Here is a 19,338-nt window from a genome sequence, read left to right on the forward strand (position 1 = left end):
AGACACAGTACTCTTAATTTATTCTGTACATTTTTGTACCATTTCATGGGGTGGCAAATGCCACATCACTATGGCCAGGCTTACAAATGCCCCAGGGCAGATAGCCTAGTACTATACTATGAAACTATGAAACTATGTACTCTACTGAACTCCCATTGTGTACAGAATAAAACTTACCTATTTAACAAAAATCATGTATTGTGACATTTCTGCTGCTGCCACTCAGTATTACTGTGTAACCAGAGGTGGACATTGTTGCACAGATGTATCATTTTGATGTTGAGAATAATTGGACTGTTCAAATCTAGTTCACTCACTACTAACTCAATGCAGCACATCTAGTGTGTTGCTCTTCAGTTCGAATGCCTGAGGAGTAGAATACAATTTGTAGTGGTCTGATGTGCTAAACACCACTTTTGTCTCCTAGGTAAATCAGAGTATTGGTTTGCATATGTGCAAGCCAACACAAAAACATGGGATAGGATGTGGAAAGGCTAGGCATCTTCCAAATTTTAGGTTTGTTACTGCAGTGTTACTTTGAATGGCTGATTATTATCCTTATTTTCCAAATAATTAGCATGCTTTCTGTTATATATTTTAATATTTTTTATATAATTGTTTTATGTTAGGAAACCTGTTTTGCAGAGTTCAGCATTGCTTTTCTGCTCACCCTAGATATTTTGTATAGAAAATGCAATGACTTTCTACACAATGCATTTAATGAAGTTTTGTGGGTTTTATTGGGAATGATTTAGATTTCTACAGTTTCTGCATGCCACTGTGTAACCTGTTTAGCAGAATAATCACTCACACTGAGTTTTCCTTTATTTGAAGGGTTGCAGTTAACATCGCCAGAGAGCAGGTCATTCAGTAAAGGCATGGCTGAAGATGTGTCAAGTTTTTCATCTGTATAGTAGAATCACAGTTGTTTTAAATTACTCTATCTTTAATTTACATGTCTCCTTTTCATTTTATCTTATAGCCCAGAGAAGTGATGTGGCAATTGTGTTCTGTCAAAATTACAGAAGCTATTCAATACGTGGTGGAGTTTGCCAAACGCATCGATGGCTTCATGGAGTTGTGTCAGAATGATCAAATTGTGCTTCTGAAAGCAGGTACAATCAATATGACACAATTAAGGTTTATATTTCTGCAGCTGAATAACTAACACAAGATTGAAATTTATTATCTGTACCTCCCTGATTGTCACTGGTGAACACAAAACATGATATAACTGAATGTATTTGTTGACTTTTATTATAAATGAACAAGGAATTTATCATAATGTTATTTTCAAATAAAAATGCATGCTAATATTTGTTAGAGACATTTGTTAACCCTTGATATGAGGAGGCTTGTGTAATTTGTACAGGTTAGGTCTGCATTAAATGATGGAAGTTTTTAAAATATTACTAGAAAGCCACAAATTCCAGCATTGCTAAGGTTGTCCAGTCCCAAACATTACTAATTCCTTTATATGTTTGAGAAATAATATACTTAATTTTCCCCTTGCATTATGCATGATGTATTACTATACCTACATCAGTAAGGAAGCCTAAAAACTGCAAAATAGTATTACTTATGGGACTCATTCAGGTTGGCATAAGGTAGATGGCATTCTAATAAGGTTCCTCTCTTTTACCCCACTGTGGTGCAATCTCAGAAATAGTTTACATTAAGTATGGAGCTGTGGGGGTGAAATACCTCACATGTGATGGTCGGGGGGGAGGTAAACCTTCCTAAAAAACATTGATTTCATCTTCTTGGCTGCCATTTTGGTGAGATGAGTTTCAGTAACCTCTACAGAATCCAACTAAATAAATAAAACATGGGATGAGTATATTAACGATTCTTAACAAGAACCTCGGCCAAAGGATTGGACATGGACATATATATTGAGATACAGCGTCTTGAGGTTTAAGATGTGCAATCACCCATCTACCCACCCATCCAAAACCCATTTTTCCCATTTTTGTACAGCGGGGGGGGTGCTAGATTTCTTGCCCTAGCCTTCTATGAGTTTGAGACATATCTACAGTACTTGTTCAGTTATCCACCTGTTTACATTACCCAGACATTGAAGAGTAGCTTATTCCACTGGAGGTGATTTGTTGCCCAAGCCTTCTGTGAGTTTGAGACATAACTGCTGTACTTGTTCGATTATATGTCGGATAACATTATGCAGGTGCTCAAGTAACCTTCACTGAGAAGAATTTGTGGAGCCCAGATCAGGGATGGTATATACTGGCCATTAAGAATGAAAAGCACTCATGATTTCTTTTACAGCTTTCTAGACCAGATTATACCTTTTCTTTCAAGAAGATTTGGAGTGAATAGGCCTACTGGGAACAATGAGTGATGGTCACAGGGCAATTGAAGGCTGAAACAGGAGGTCAGAAAGTATTATAACGAGGGGGTGTGGCTAGGATGTTGAATGAGTAGCAGAACTCCTTTGTTGTGTTACTTTTTATATTTCAGAAAAGAAATAAATCTGCATAATCCTAAAGTTTTATAAACAGTTATTTTAACTGATTTTAAGTGTTCTCTAGGATTATATCAAATAATTTTTTGATTATCAAATATTTTCCTGTCAAAATTTTTATCTGGAGAATCTTTCATATGTCCAGTCTGGAAATGAGTCATTGAAAGACAACTGCGCAAGACTTATTCTTTAAAAAAGAACTATAGTAATTTCTCACAAATATCCAGGACCTATCCTTGAAGATGGATCCTTTGGACACTAAATTAGATAATTTTAAAGAAAAATCTTCAACAACAGAAGTCACAAACATCTGGCACCGAGGACTCCCTGAATGATATGGAAAACAGACTAAATGAAGAAGAAAATAACATTGAATTTTTATTAAAACAAAATACTCTTTTGCTGAACAAAATTGATGATTTAGAGAATAGGTCCCTCAGAAATAATATCCATATTTTTGGTTTACCAGAAAAAATGGAAGGGTCTAACATGGTAATCTTTCTAACATGCTGGCTTCCGGAGATACTAGACCTACCTGAAGCAATGTCATTCAGACCTGTGAGAGCACATAGATCTTTGACTACATCTTCTACAAAAAGTAACTCACTGAGCTCTATAATAATGAAATTTTTTCTTCTCACATTTCCACTCAAAACAGATGACAAAACAGTTCATTTTGATAATGATTATTCTGCAGATGTCATCTCCAAAAGAAAATGTTTTCTATCTTAATTACAGAACTTAAGAAAGAACACATTAAAGTTACCTTATTTTCCCTACAAGACTGGAAGTATTCCTATTTGATGATGACAAGTTCTTTGACCCTAATGCTGTTTTAATTATATCTTCAAAAAAACATTTTAAAACAAGTGGAAGATATGGACTGGAACAGTGTTTTCTTAAAGAGACAGGCTGAAAAAGCAGGATGGACTAGAAGAAGAATTTGAGACAAATAATTTAATATCACCTAATTTTTATGAGACATAGTAATGGTAGTCTATACTTCATTTAATCTTTTTTAATAGCATATGAATAATTTGTATTCAACTGTGTTACTTGAGGTAGGAAGAAACCAGAGATTCCCTATAATAAGGTAATTAAACCTTAACTTTCTTACTATTCTATCTACCTATATATAGCATAGAATGATTTACATCTAACTCTAATAACATTCTATTATTTAAAAAATATTTGAAAATTCCATGTTGTTAGTAAAACACTAATAACATATTGTTTTTCTTTTTTAACACCTTTATCTATAAATAAATATTTAAAGTCTGGGTTTTCTTTGCTTCATTATATCTAACTTAGAATTACTTGCCTTTGATTTTAGTAAACAAATGCATTGAGGTATAGTAAAGATCTAATCTCACACTTTATTTTGTTGATATAAGTTTCATCTGCAAGATTTTTTATGTAAAACACATTATCTAGTTTTACTGTGGTAACATAATCTAATCAGATTTCTATTATGGAACTGAAAAGTTGAATGGTTTACTGATGATGCTGACTCACTGCTTATATCTATATGGGAATTTGAGTAGTCAGCACGTAGTGTGATTTTTATTGTTCTCTCTAAGTTCTCTTTTTCTTATGCCTTTTGTCCTTTGTGAGTTACTTGGGTCTATGTCATCATACCTGTGTTGATGCTGGGTGCTGGTGGGATAAGTTTGTGGTGTGGGAAGGAGATGCTTTGAGGATTGTCGGTTTTGTGTGATGAACTGGTCATGTACTTGTGACTGGTAGTTGGGATAGCTGGTGTGCTGGTCTTTGTAGTGATTGTGTGGATGCTGTTGGGTGAGATTGTTTATTCGGGGAATTGCTTTTTATTTGATGTTGTAGCTGGTTTGACATGTCTTGCTTGGGAGATGTGTGGGTGTTAGTTTTGAGCCCATGGCAGCAGGGAAGTGATTTTTTTCTTTCTCTTCGTCTTCCTGGTTGCTGAAGTATGTGGGACTCTGTGTATTTTACAGTGGGGCAGAGGAGGGGTTGTTATGGTTTAGCAGTTTCATTTTTAAGAGAAGATATTGAATGTTGAAGGACAACTGCAATTTACTTGGCTTGAGTGTTACTTGAAACTACATTTTTTTAACTTTTCCACTGTGAGCTATTCTGTTGGTTTTGGCTTCCTGCCGTGGTCTCAAGCAAACAAAGCTAACTGTCAAGTCCTGAATAAGCTAAAGAGTTTGGCTTTCATTCAAAACAATAAAGGCAGATCTCATGTTTTAGTCATAAGATATTAGAGATACATCTAGAATTCTTAGAAGAAAAATACGTATCAAAACTTTTGTTGTTACCTAACAGACTTATTAAAGAATAACTAATTCAAGTAGCCAAACAAATATATACATTTTTATATATGTTTATAGTTCTTTTAATTTTCTTATTTTTTACTGGGTAACCTTATCTAAAGAACAGAGTAACTAGCTGAACAGATTACATTTTGAACAGCTAAGTTTAAAATGCACTGTTTAATATAAGACTACATCTGAAATTTAAATGTTTTCCTGGTATTTCTAAGTTTAAATATGAGTTTGTGGTACATGTAGTTATTAGATTTACAATATATATATATATATATATATATATAAAGTACAGTTGTGTACCTACCATAAATGTAGATGTTCAAGTGTATTCACTGTTGCAGTCATTACAGTTGAGTTATCCTGCTGGCAGGCTACCCGCAGTCCGCCTGAGTTCCAAAGTCTAGGTCCAGCGTCGGTTGCTGTCACCTCCTCCTTGACGTCAGTGCTCCAGAGGTATAAAAGATGCAGCCAATGCCATTTTCTTCAGTTTTTCTTGCAACAGATGTCAGGTGCCCCTAATATGGCAGGCTGAATAATGCCAATAAGCATGCATAACCAACAAACAACTTTTCCTTCGTCTACAAGCAAATACACCACATAGGTTGTATAGAATAGAGAAGTACAGATAAGTCCCAGCAAGGAAAAGGGAGATGGTGGGAGGGTAACCTGGACTGCAACAGTGAATACACTCGAACATCTACATTTATGGTAGGTACACAAGTGTACTATGTTCATCGTGTTTCACTGTTGCAGTCATTACAATTGGGTTGAATCTCAAAGCTATGGTTGGGAGGCTGGTGCTAAATAGGATTAGGAGAGGCTATCAGGCCCTGCAGAACTACAGTGGCAAAGCCTGCCCTGGATTTAGAGTAGAGAGGTAAGTGATAGTGCTTTGTAAAAGTATGCACTGAACTCCAAGTTGCAGCCTCTAAGATGTCTTTGGTTGGTACTCCTCTGAGGAAGGCTGCTGAAGTGGCTGCTGCTCTGGTGGAATGTGGCATAATGCCCTTAGGCACTGATTTGCCATGCTGTGAATAGCAGAAATGAATGCAGTGGCCTATCCACTTTGAAACAGTCTGCTTTGAAATAGGCTTTCCTTGTGATCCTGCAGCATATGCTACTAGAAGTTGTTCCGTCTTTCTGAAAGCTTTGGTTCTGTCCAAGTAGAAGCGTAGCTGTCTGTGAATGTCCAAAGAATGCAGAAGTCTCTCACCCCTTATTCTGTGGGTTTTGGTAAAAGGTAGGCAAGTGAATTGTTTGGTTAAGGGCCACACTGTTCACTACCTTAGGCATAAATGTAGGGTTTGTCCTCAGAGAAACCCTGTCAGGATGGAAAATGATAAAAGGTTCCATAGCCATGACTCGTCTAGCAGAGGTTATTGCTAGGAGCAGAGCTGTTTTCCAGGATAAGAATTTTATATCAGCTGCAGAGGCTGGCTCAAACAGAGGCAGTGTAAGTTTTTCCAAGGCATAGTTGAGGGCCCATGCAGGTATTGGTGCTCTCCTTGGGGGTCTTATGTTTTTTGCCCCTCTGAGGTACTGCCTTGGTAATGGATGAGAAAAAAATAGGTGGTTCTGTATTGTAATGAGCTGAAATGGCAGAAGCATGAATTTTAATTGATGAAAAGGAAAGACCTTTATCCAGCATCTCAGTTAAGTATTGCAAAATCTGAGGAATATTTGGAACAATCATGTCAATACCTTGTGCCTGGTTCCAAGCACAGAATCTCTTCCATTTTTCTGCATAAGATTTTCTGATGCTAGGCCTCCTGGCCTCTAAAATAACATCCATGACTGCTTTAGAAAGAGGTGTGTCTTGAATGGCTACATTATCCGCCATGCTGCCAGGTTTAAGGTCCTGAGTTGGCTGTGCAGTATCTGACTGTCTTGTTGGGTCAAGTAAGTGAGGTATTTGAGGTAATGTCCAAGCTGGGCATTGAGACAAGCTTTTTAGGATTGGGTACCAGTGCTGGTGGGGCCAGTCTGGGGCAATCAGTATCATTTTTGGCTTCTCTTGTCTGACCTTGAGGAGTAACTTGGGGAGGAGAGGCAGAGGAGGAAAGGCATATACTGTTAGGTTTTTCCAGCTGAAAAATAGAGCATCCACTTTCCATGCTTGCTTGTGATAAGTCCTTGTGCAGAATCTTTGTAGTTGGCAATTGTGAGGGGAGGCAAATAGGTATATGTCCAGACATCCCCAGTTCCTTGTTATCATGCTGAAGACTTGTGGATCCAATTTCCACTCATGGGGATCCATTAGGTTTCTGCTTAGTTAAATCTGCCAGAGTATTTATCCTTCCTGGCAGGAATTGTGCTTGCAGATGTACTTGGTAAGTCAATGCTGTGTCCCACAAGTTCATGGCTAGTCTGCAGAGGGGGTAGGAATGTGTGGCCCCTTGCTTGTTTATGTACCACATGACTGTGGTATTGTCCGTCTTTATCAGTAGTTGTCCTGGATGAAGTAGATCCTTGAAGGCTGTCAGGGCATTTTGAACTGCTAGCATCTCTTTTTGATTGATATGTAGATATATTTGACTTGTGGACCATGTGCCCTGAATACATCTTCTTGCCATATGGGCCCCCCAGGCATAATCTGATGCATCTGTTGTCAATGTCTGCCTGGCTGTGGGTAAGGTGAATGGCTGTCCCGTGTTGTGGTGACAGGCTTTTGCCCACCATCGAAACTCCTGTTGCAGGCAGGGAATGAGGGTAATTATTGTTTCCAGGCTGTGGCAATGTTGAGTCCAAACACTTTTTAGATACCATTGAAGTTTCCTCATATGCAGTCTTGCAAATAGAATTAGCAGAATGCAGGATGCCATGAAGCTCAAAGCCTGCAGAATATTTCTTGCAGATAACTGGGTCTTTGTTGTGAGATAAGGCATCTGGGCAGTTGTATTTAAGCTTGCACCCAGGAATATTATCTCTTGAGAGGGTACGAGTTTTGATTTCTTTTCATTTACTGTGTATCCTATGCCTGTTAATAATGTTTTTACAAATGCCAGATGCTGCAGTAGAGTGTCCTTGTTCTCTGCTTGAATAAGGCAGTCGTCCAAGTAAGGATATATTTGAATTCCTCTTTATCTGCAAAAAGCAATTACTGGTGCCAGGCATTTTGTGAAGACCCTGGATGCAGTAGATAAGCCAAAGGGCAGTGCAGAGAATTGGTAATGCATTGAGCCAGCTATAAATCTGAGGTATCATCTCCATGATTGTCTGATTGGGGCATGCAGATATGCCTCTTTTAGGTCCAAAGTCACAAGCAAAACCTTCTTGCCCAGCATGGGCAGAAGCTGCTGCAGAGTTAGCATGTGATATCATATCATTGCCAAATTCCATAGTGACACACATGCCAGCATCAGACATCATACCTGAATGACACATCATGCTGATACATAGTCTGTCACTTTATCACTTATCCAGGTGTGCAGGAGCAGTAGATTAGACCAATCGCTATTTCTGGTGGCTTATCCTACCATCCATGAAGGCATTCTCAAGATTACTTGTTGTAAGATGTTTTGTGTTATGTCCTAGGCATATAATCTATGTGGAGCATGTCATGTGTACGTAGCACTATAGTGCATGCAAGTGGATACGTAGGGTTATTAATATGTTTATTGGCAACTGTGTATATGTTTCTGTATGCACATCCCCTGTGGCTGTCTTTATTGTGTGTATGTGATGGCTATACCATTTTGTGTGCCTCTTCCACCCTGTGAACTCCCCCATTGCCAACCTGGTTTCAGCCCATACAGATGTCATCCACCTTACAAGCACAGTTACACAGTTTCTAACACAAAGCCATTGTGATGCATGCAATGGTCATATCACTATGTATTGTACATAAATAGATGGGTAGGTCATCTACTCTGAGAAGTGTCAACTCTATGTGCATGTGTGTTTAAATGCATGCCCCCATGCAGCAGTGTGTGTGTCAGATGGCTCTACCATGTTAAGGGCCTCTGAACCCATCACTGGCAATCCTAACAGCCCCTGCAGTTGTCAACCACTTGAATAGTAGTGGCAGACACTGCAACACTACATTATCGCTGTGGTATTTGTGTTATCTTTCTAGTGCTATCGTTAATAAGACTGTGCAGGTAGGGGCTGTGCTCAGCTCTTCAACAGCTGCTCCATGTGCAGGACTATGACTCTGAGTGCACTACCAGCAGGAGAGGCCAGACATGCATAATAGTTAGCAGACACATGTGCTGGTGATTGTCAGATGAGACTAACACAGGCTGACCTGTGTCAAGAAAACATACCCTATACCTGTCATACACAGTACCAGGCAGACTCTCATCAGCTGCATCAAGGTTGAGTGGATGGGACAGAAATGGCAGGAGCAACAGGTGCTGATAGGTGAATCTTTTGTGGTTAAAGTAATGGCTAAGCTTGTGAAAGGACTTAGTGCCAGTGCTCAAGTAACCTCCTTTGTATGTGTGATCCTGTGGTACTACGAAACACCCAGGTGACATGTATGAAGGCTAGCTGGCTGTGTCAAGGGTACGTATGCAAGGTCATACTTTCTGCCCCAGTTGTCCCTTGCACACTGTTGCATGTAAACACACCTGGGAAACATATACATATACAGCTGTACCTTGGCTATGAAAAGGTCACTGTGTTTCCACTCCGCCATACTCATCATTGCTACTGTCAGCAGACCCACAGCCTGCAAACACACAGACACCTGGTACACAATCAGAATACATTACATGACACTACAGTCAGTCAACAGTACTAACAGCAATAATGCATCATTGCTAAAAAGGTACAGACACCTCAATGTGTACCCATAACTATTGCCAGCCGACAGCACTTTACACAGCATTACATTACTACATTGTACTATATTCACCCTGTGCACCAGACCCATATTAGCATGGCCCTGCATCAATGGTATGGATAACAGGGATATGGCACAGGTATCATCACATGCACAGGGTGTGGTGTGAGACTGCCAGAGGCCTAGGCTGGGCCATATGGTTGAAGTGTGTGTGTGTGTGTGTGTGTGTGTGTGTGTGTGTGTGTGTGTGTAAATATATATATATATATACATATATATATATATATATATATACATATATATATATATATATATGTATATATATATATATATATATATATATATATATATATATATATATATATATATATATATATATATATATATATATATAAATATAGATATAGGTGTGTGTGTGTGTGTGTGTGTGTGTGTGTGCGTGTGTGTCTGGAGGTGTGGTGTTCAATTGGGCCATGCAAAGGAGCTATGCATATCTGGTGATGACTGGTCTGTGATAGAGATGTGTGAGGATTTGTTCCCACAGCTCAGATGGTGTAGAGGTACGTTGCTGTAATTGTAGTGCACAGGGTCCTAGGTTCAAGATTTGGTAGTGATGACATTTTTTTCATTAATGTTAAATGACCATAATGCATATATCATTACAAATCCCCACAGCTTAGATGGTGTAGTGGTACATTGCTGTGATTGTAGTACACAGTGTCCTGGGTTTGAGACTTGACAGAGCTGATTATTTTGTTGCTGACAGAACAAGGGCTAATGGAGACAGAGTGAGTAAAGCACTTTTAAGCAGTTGTAAGCAGGTTTACCCGGTTTTGCACAAAGCTAAGTGATGCTAACAGATGGTTAAGTCCTCTTTGCTTCGCTTAGTGGCACTTATTCCCACTTACACCCGAGCTAACTTTAAATAAAGAAAAGAAAAAAAGGGTGATAGAAAAGTGGTGAAATGGGGGCAAGCCGGGGGTAAAACGTTCGGAAAAGCAACTAGGGATGTGCAGGACGGGTGCAGGAAAGGACTATAGCTCCACATTTCTTCTGCAGCAACAGCTGTGACTGATGTGGAAAATTTGGAATTTACAGCCTCACATCCCACAGGGAGGGCTGCTGGCACCATATATTTGTGGAGTAAGTTGGTTGTAGATTGATTTACGGCACTGGACATGGTGGCAAAATGTTGAGCTATGTGTGAGGCAGTGATTTTTTTGCGGGACAGATGCCCACCTTTTTTTTTAGGTGAGAGTGGGATGTTGGGGAAGGGCTGTAGGTATGTTTGGGGAGGTAGGTTGGGTAGGATAGGTTGCATTTGCAGACAGACAAGACACACAAGACAGCAGACAGGGGGAGTTATGTGACATATGAGGGGGTAAACACCTTGGACAGGGAGGGTGGTTGGGAATCAGAGGCCCATAAGGCCTCAAAAGGATACAGTGGGACTGAGGTCCCCACCCATGGGCAGTCACAATTGCACCTTCACGACCCCGAAGGTGGCTGTGCTGGGGGCTGTACAACAGCAGCAGCCTGCCGCTCCAGGTGTGCCAGGCGGCCCTCCATCTGGTGCAACCGTCCATCCAACTCAGAGCGGACGATGCTGCGCACCAAACCCCAGAACATGTTGCAGGTGACGGGCTCCTCTCCGTGTCCACACCCAGGGGGGATGGGCCCTGTCCCCTGAGGTGGTTGCACCCGAAGGTGGTACAGGACCAGCGGAGAAGGATGTTCCAGGTTGGGTCCCAGACATGCTGGGGCCCAGTGCCACAGCCAAATCAGGTGGGACAGGCAGATCTGCCAGGATCTGCCTTCCCAAATGTGCTATGGTGTTATGGCTTTCCGAAATATATTGGTTAGTCATGTACAAAACATTTCAAAATTAGTTATAACAGCATGCATGGGTGTTCCAATTAAGCCAAACCAACAGATTTGAAACAGTTGCATAGCAAACAGAACTCCTGCATAACTGGAACAACAGTAAGCATTTTAACAGCATGCAAGTTACACTGACAGCAACAGGCCACCAATAATGGTATTTGAACAAGCTATTTTAATATGCAACCAATTAAATATATGAACAATAATAGAACACATGCCCCAACAATAGCTTTTGAGAACAACATACCTGTAGTATATGAATAATAATTATTGATGCAGATGATGGGTGGGGAGAGAGAGAAAAAAGTCCATTAACAACTGTATAGGCTTCTATAGTACTGCTCAATACTCTGCATGTCTGCCCTCACTTTACATCAACCTATGGCCCATAGCTTCTGTAGCACGTACATACGTGTTAGACTGTCAACTTGTAATGGTATAGGGCAGACTGGGAGAACTATGGCTACATTACTGGAGTGAGCTTGTATATGTCAGGGCTGCATACTTGACAAAGAAGGGGTACCCTGCACTGATGTGTGAGTCTGCTACTAACATACTTCACCTGGATTCCTATCTGTGTCCAAGGATATTGGCAGCAGTGACCACTAGCCATGACAGTGTGACACTTGAGAGACATGTATCGGGAAGAGTGCATACTGAATGTACATATCCTGCTGTCATCTGCAGGCATGGGGTTGGACAGTGGGACAGTTGTACACGGTGTATTGGTATACCCTTCATACAGCTACTACAAACATTTCTTTACCTGTAAGGCGTGTGGAGAAAATATCGCTTACCACTACATGTTTCTACAAATATTCAAGATTTCTTGAGTGTATATATACACACATCTCAGTACCACTCCCTGGATTTGAACCGTGTCTGAGTGTGCTAAAATTAACAACAAGGCTATTTCTCATCACACTGAGTTACTGGAGAACTGCTGTCTCTTGTTTGACTGTTTTCTGCCTTATACTCTGTGGGTTAGACTGTCTGACCTTGTAATCCTGAGAGTCATGCATGAGACTTAGTGTACTGTGTATTAATCCTTTGAAATAATACAGTCTGAAAAGCAAAGGTTAACACAAGGCAATGCAACAGGGTACACACTATAATACATTGGACATTATTATCAGAGTTCAGATCTTAGTGCATAGCATATGTCATATTTCATTTATATGTTGCTTTACAGCTCCACAATCTACTGTTTTGCATAATAGCTGGTTCTCAGAACAACCTCAGTTAATTCATGCTGTCAAAACCATATTCGCTGTGAAGAACCTGTACACATTCTATTTCTACAGCAACATACCAGAATAAACACAACAGTTGGTGGTTTAGGTCTTTACTTTATTTATATGATGCAGTGCTGCATATCCTGTAGATCAGTATTAGTCTGGCAAACTTTTATTTAATCATTAGACATAGAACACACTACACCTACTGGCAGTACACAATTTAGTCCTCCTTATTTATTTCACTGTATACTGCAAGGTAGATCTGTACTCACCAGCCTGTCAGTGCAGCCTTGTCAGTATGTCAGTATGGGCCTCGGCATTGCTAGCCCTCTCCGCTGCAGCTGTAGGGGGAGAAAACAAACATTATGCATACCTGTCTATCACATACTCAGGCTAGTATTAGGTACAGCTATGGATGAGATACTTACAAACTACTGGAGCATTCCGTTCCCAAGGATCTTGGATCCACTGGGTCTAGAGCTCCCCCCTCCTATGCTTTAGGTTGACATAATGATGCCATACCTGCTTACCAGTTCGGTGGATTCCAGTGGCACTGGTGAGGTCATTTGCCAGATGGTCCCAGGCCTCTGCTTTATACTGAGAGCCCTGGTACTGGCCCTGCAGCAGTCTGTCATCGTGGTTTTCTACGAGGAGCCCAACCATGACCCTGGACACCTGAATGCCCCAGTGCTGCACCTGAAAGTGTGCTCCCTCTCCATTGCCAGACATGATTCCTGCAGCGATCAGACTACAACATGCTATGGCTGTATTCCCATCTGTGTGGCTTAAATAAGGCCATATTCCCACCCTTTGCCATAACTGGACCATTTTGAAAATGCTAAGCTCCACTAAGCAGTCCGCAAATCCACTAAGCTGAGTTGAACACTGCTTAAAGGGGTAATTACTGAGCATTGCTTAACAATGCACAAATCCACTTAGCTGAGCTGACTGCTGCTTAGTATTTATGTCTAAGCAATGCTTAAACTGGCTAAGCAGAGCTGGCACTGCTAACCATTGCTCACTTTTCATTTTAAAAAATTTCAGAATTATGACTTAATTAATTAATTAGTCCCCAGCACCTTAGCCCAAAGGTTCCTGGAATTTATAAACTCAAATGCTATGGAACAACTAGTCACCACTCCCACAAGAGGGGAAAACATACTAGACCTGATAATTGCCAACATGGGGACTCTATGCTCCATACAAGAAGTATATCCCTCATTGGTAAGATCAGACCATAAATTAATTTCCTTGGATATCCACATCCCGACCCCACCCCCAGCCCAGAAAACCACAGTGAAAAACTTCTCAAAAGCGAACTTCACACTTCTCAAAACTGAAGTGGAATCCTTCAAGGCCCCAGAGCCAGTGGAAACTACGGCCCAAACTGCAGAATCCTATATAAACGCATTCTACGGACATCTCCAGGAATGCATGGATCATGCTATCCCAAACAAAATCAAGACCCAGTCATCCAAAGGCAGGCATCCAGTCTGGTGGACCCCAGCCATAAATAAACTGTACAACAGAAGGAGGAAGCTACTACATGATAGAGCAAAATCCATAAAAGGAAAGGCATCTCTGATCAGTACTAGCAAAAAATTACGATCCCTCATAAAATCCTCCAAGGCCAGCTTCGAGAGAAAAATTGCACAGGACACTAAAGACAATCATAAGGCTTTTTTCAGTTATGTTAGGAACCTGGGATGCAACTCCAGACTAGTTGAGACATCGCTAATATCCTGGCAGACAGGTTCAGTGCAAACTTCTCCACCCCCTCCCCCCCCAAAAGAGCAAGTATCTATCCTGGCAGAGTGCAGCCTCCCAAACATCTCTGATGTTCAGGTGAAGGCCACCCTCTCCAAAGCAAAAAACACTGCTTCCATGGGACCAGATGGCATCCCGGGTTGTGTCCTACATGAACTCCAAGAAGAACTAATCCCTCAAGTAAAACTGCTGTACAATCTCAGCCTCACTACAGGATATGTGCCCAAAGAATGGCGTACAGCAACAGTGGTCCCACTCCACAAAGATGGCGCCTCTGCGGACCCTGGAAACTATTTCCCCATAAGCCTGACTAGCCTAGTCTGCAAGACTATGGAGAGGATCATCATGGAACTCATAAACAAAGACATTGGGGACCAATCGACACTAGATCCTACCCAATTTGGCTTCGTCAAGGGCAGATCCTGCCTTTTGAACCTGGTCGACTTCTTCGAAACAGTCACCAAGGCCATAGATGAAGGGAATGTAGTCTACACAGCCTGTCTCGACCTCGCAAAGGCATTTGACACAATACCCCACTCAGGCATCATAGATAAGCTATCCAGCCTAAATATAAACCCCTATGTCACAAGATGGGTTGCAAACTGGCTCAAAGACAGAACCCATAGAGTCAGAGTTGCTGGGGCCATGTCAGACTTGAAACCGGTCACAAGTGGCGTCCCACAAGGTTCTGTCTGGGGACCTCTCTTGTTCGGTATTTACTTTTCTGAGGTACAGGCCAATGTGGGAGGACTATGGCTCACCAAGTTCGCAGATGACTGCAAACTGGGCGCCATAATTGACTCTCCAGCTGACACAAACATCCTTCAAAAAGGTCTCGCAGAGACGGATAACTGGTGCCAAAGCCATGGTCTACAGCTAAATGCCAAAAAGTGTATAGTCATACCCTTTGGCAAAAACAATGTGCCCACAAATTACCACATAGGTGGTAACCCATTAAGTACAGAGAAAGTAATTAGGGATCTGGGGACCCAAGTTGACAGCAATCTCTCCTTTGACAACCACATTGCCAAAGTGGTTAGAAAGACCTTCTACATAGCCCACCTCATCATGAAAGGATTCACATCTAGATCAAGAGTGGTAATCGTGCCCCTTTATTCATCCCTCATCAGGCCCATCATAGAATACAATGCCCCCTTTGGGATGTACCTTACGCGATGCCTGCAGCAATTAGAAAGACCCCAAAGGTACCTCACCAGGAGGATCAAGGGACTCAAACAGATGCCATATGCTGCTCGGTTAAATAAACTCCAGCTCTACTCAGTTGCATACCGCCTACTTCGAGGCGATCTATGCCTGACATATAAAGCTATGTCCAACCCAGAATTAATGGACATGCTCCACCTCAGTAAATATAAATCCCTTAGAGCCACGCGCTCGAGGGACTTGAACCTCAGCACAGAAATAAATAGAACATGCTGGAGGGATAAATTCATAACCCAGAGGCTCCCTTCGCTCTGGAATAGAATTCCAATTCATGTTAGGCAGAGCACCTCACTGACTCTCTTCAAGAAGAATCTTGATGAGTGGGTGGGGGATCGTAGGTTTGTCCTGGGGATTACTTCCATGTCACTATTAGACAGAGGCACAGTAAACTAAACTTTAAAAAGGGCACAGTATACTCAAATCAAGGGGTGGCATAAGTCAAACACAATCGGGCTAGGCTTATAAATGCCCCAGGGCAGATAGCCTAGTATGAACCTATGAACCTATGAATCATTACTGATATATTATTAAGTGTATATGATTTACTTTACATGACGTCCCTCTATGTGCTTTCATTACATTACCTTGGGATGTGACTATACTGTATGGGACACTTGTGTATACACAGATTATTTCACATGTTATATTCACTCACACTTACATTTTGAACCAGCTACACTACCCTGGTTAACAAATATTAATTACTACATAATTTACAAACAAAAAAGTAATTTTAACAATGCTTTCCCATGTAAAAATGGAGGGTCTGTCTTGGAACTCGAACCGTGACCTGCTGCATGCAAAGCCGGGACCCTAACCACTATGCTTTTGCACCATTATCTGAGCTATAGATTTGTATTTAGCTCCTATGAGATGCTTAAGCAATGCTGAGCAGAAGGCCGTAATGTGCAAACCTCCTCAGCTACTATTCAACTTAACTTAGAATGGAAAAAAAAGAAATTAATAAAAATCACTTTAATTACATGTATCAATACTCCTTGTAAGTCATATTTGGTAATGCACTACATGTTATTCTATCAACTAAGTCTGTTTGGGTAATATCAGGATTGAAGTCACTACATAATAGCATACATTTGAGTTTCAGACTTCTAATCCTTCCCTACATGTTATCTTGTTACCGACCCTTTTCCTCTATCAACTTTCTAAGGTTGTAAGGGCAATATTTGTAATCTGTCCCTGTTTGTCCCCCAATCACTTTATGCTTTGTCCAGTTTTTGCTCTGAGAGGTTGAGAAGTATGCCCCCCATCATTTTAGGCTTTGCCCAGATTTGTGCCTCTAAGAGGTTCAGACATATTGTGAAGGTGCCGTACTGTACCATGCAGCACTTTTGCAATGCAGGGGGTGTGTGACAGTATCTGTCACACATTCCCTCCATTGCTTACTATTTAAATACCTGCTTTTAGTGTCCACGGACACTGAAAGAAGTTAGAAAGTGCTGTACAGCACTTTGACAATGCATGGGGTGTGTGACAGTACCTGTCACACAACCCCTCCATTGTTTATTATTTAGATTTCCTGCTTTCAGTGTCCGCAGACACTGAAAGCAGTTAGAAAGTGCTGTATGGCACTTTCAGAGTGCAGGGGGCTTGTTGGATGTGCGAACACTACTGAAACATGCCCTCTGCACTCAATAGTGTTCGTGTCCGCTAAGCCGTTATCAGGAGCGCGCCTTCATTAATATGTAAAGCATGCTGCGGTTAAGGCTGTGCAGAAGTGGACACCATTCACTCCATGCAGGAATAGCAGTATTCCTGCACGGAGTTTATTGAATCCTGGGGTCAATGTGTCATAAAATAACATAGCAAACAATAAATGGATCTCCCTGTGAAGAAAAAAACAAAGGTTTATGTATGCATACACACAAATACCCACACAAATATGTGTGTATGTATACATATGCACGTATATAGATATTTGTAAAGATACACGCTGTAACATGCTAAATGTAAATGTGCATGTGCTTTTAACTTTGTCAAAAAATGTATACAGCAGTATGGGAATATTCTTACAGCAATAGTTAGATCATTGTATCTTAATTGCTAGTTACTGTAACATAAAAGGAATTAACCTGGAAGGCTAAATTCAAAAAGCTGACTCCTCACTTTGAGGATCATCTTAAGGAGGAGATGGAAGCATATTGAAAGAGGCAGAGAGAGAGAGAGAGAGAGAGAGAGCCCAGTGAGGACACACTTGTGGAGTATATACCTTTTATAAGTATCTGTTTTCATAGAGCTGAAGTTGAGCCTCTGGGACGGCAGCAGCCTTGGACTTTTCCTTATGGTTAAAAAAGGAAACCTGTATTCTGGAAGGGCTGTGTGAAATGAACACTGCTATAAAGATACTATTTGCTTTACTTTTAAACTACAAAACCAAGTGGCTTAATATTCCTGTGAATTAGTAAATAAAACTGTATTTTTTTACATGTGCCCTGCTTCCAGTGTTCAACTTACAGCATACATTCACATCTATATATATATATATATATATATATATATATATATATATATATATATGTATGTGTGGGTGTGTGTGTGTGCGTGTGTGTGTGTGTGTCTATATCTGTATATATATATATATATATATATATATATATATATATATATATATATATATATATATAGTTCCCCTTTATAATTGCGAAATACTGAAATCTTGAATTTCAGTATTTTGAGACTATAACAGCGAATTTTTAAAACGTCAAAAGTGCATAATTACGAATTTGAATATTTCAAGTTCACGGTTATGGCTTTATGTTACGTGACATGCGCTGTTTGGTTTGGATGTTGTTCGGCGTAGTGTATGGATTTACGTGGAATCTAAGGTAAGTGAGTGTTTTGTAAGGGTTTTGGGTTTGAATTTGAGTGTATGTGAGATTGTTTGTAAGTTGTGTGTGTGGGTTAGGGTAGGAAGGTGAACGTATGAGGGTGTAATTGTTGGATGTGTTGGGGTCTGTCTATGTGTGTTTGTGTGTGTGTGTGTGTGTGTGTGTGTGTGTGTGTGTGTGTGTGTGTGTGTGTGTGTGTGCGAGGGACTGTGGAATGTCTGGACGTGAGTGTACTGTCTTTTACTGTTTGTGCGAGTGTGGAGTTAGTATATATAAGTAGGGGGGTTGTGGGGGATGCAGGATGGCTTGCCCCCCTGCTTATGTGTAGTATAGGTATATGGATGTGTGGTATTTTGTTTTTGTGTGTTTATTTGTTTTGTAGTGTATGTGTTGTGGTTTATATGTGGTGTGGTGTATGCTGTGTGTTCGGGATTTGTAGTTTCAGGATTGTGAAAGTTCTGTATTTGAAAGTTTCGCCTTTATGGTCTCGAAATAGTGAAATTCGAGAGTTCAGTATTTTGCGATTATAAAGGGGAACCATATATATATATATATATATATATATATATATGTATAGGATCCCTTCTAAATCTCGAAATATTGAAATATTGACTTTCAGTATCTCAAGACTATAATATCAAAAGTGCAGATTATTGAAATTGCACTTTACAGAGTGTTATGTTACCGAATCTGCTGTTGGGGTGTTGTATTTTGGTTTGTGTCTGCAGTGCATTGTGGTTTGGGAGTGAGATATGGCAGATGATGTGTGACTGTGTATGGGGATTCAGGTAAGTTGTTAGTGTTT

The 19,338-nt window shown here is 40.5% G+C and overlaps 1 protein-coding gene across 2 annotated transcripts in view; it reads left to right on the plus strand.

Annotated features, from left to right (window-relative positions):
* The window catches only part of LOC122806629 (nuclear receptor ROR-alpha A), a 1,380,884-nt gene that overhangs the window by 1,180,781 nt on the left and 180,765 nt on the right, over positions 1-19,338 (plus strand). For both annotated transcript variants that reach the window (XM_044077211.1, XM_044077212.1), the window contains one exon: positions 983-1,115. In XM_044077211.1, the coding sequence (XP_043933146.1) occupies positions 983-1,115 (133 nt within the window). The remainder of the gene's footprint in view (positions 1-982; positions 1,116-19,338) is intronic.

This window comes from Protopterus annectens, chromosome 7.part0, assembly GCF_019279795.1.
Source record: "Protopterus annectens isolate FY-2018-M chromosome 7.part0, PAN1.0, whole genome shotgun sequence".
Lineage (NCBI taxonomy): Eukaryota > Metazoa > Chordata > Ceratodontiformes > Protopteridae > Protopterus > Protopterus annectens.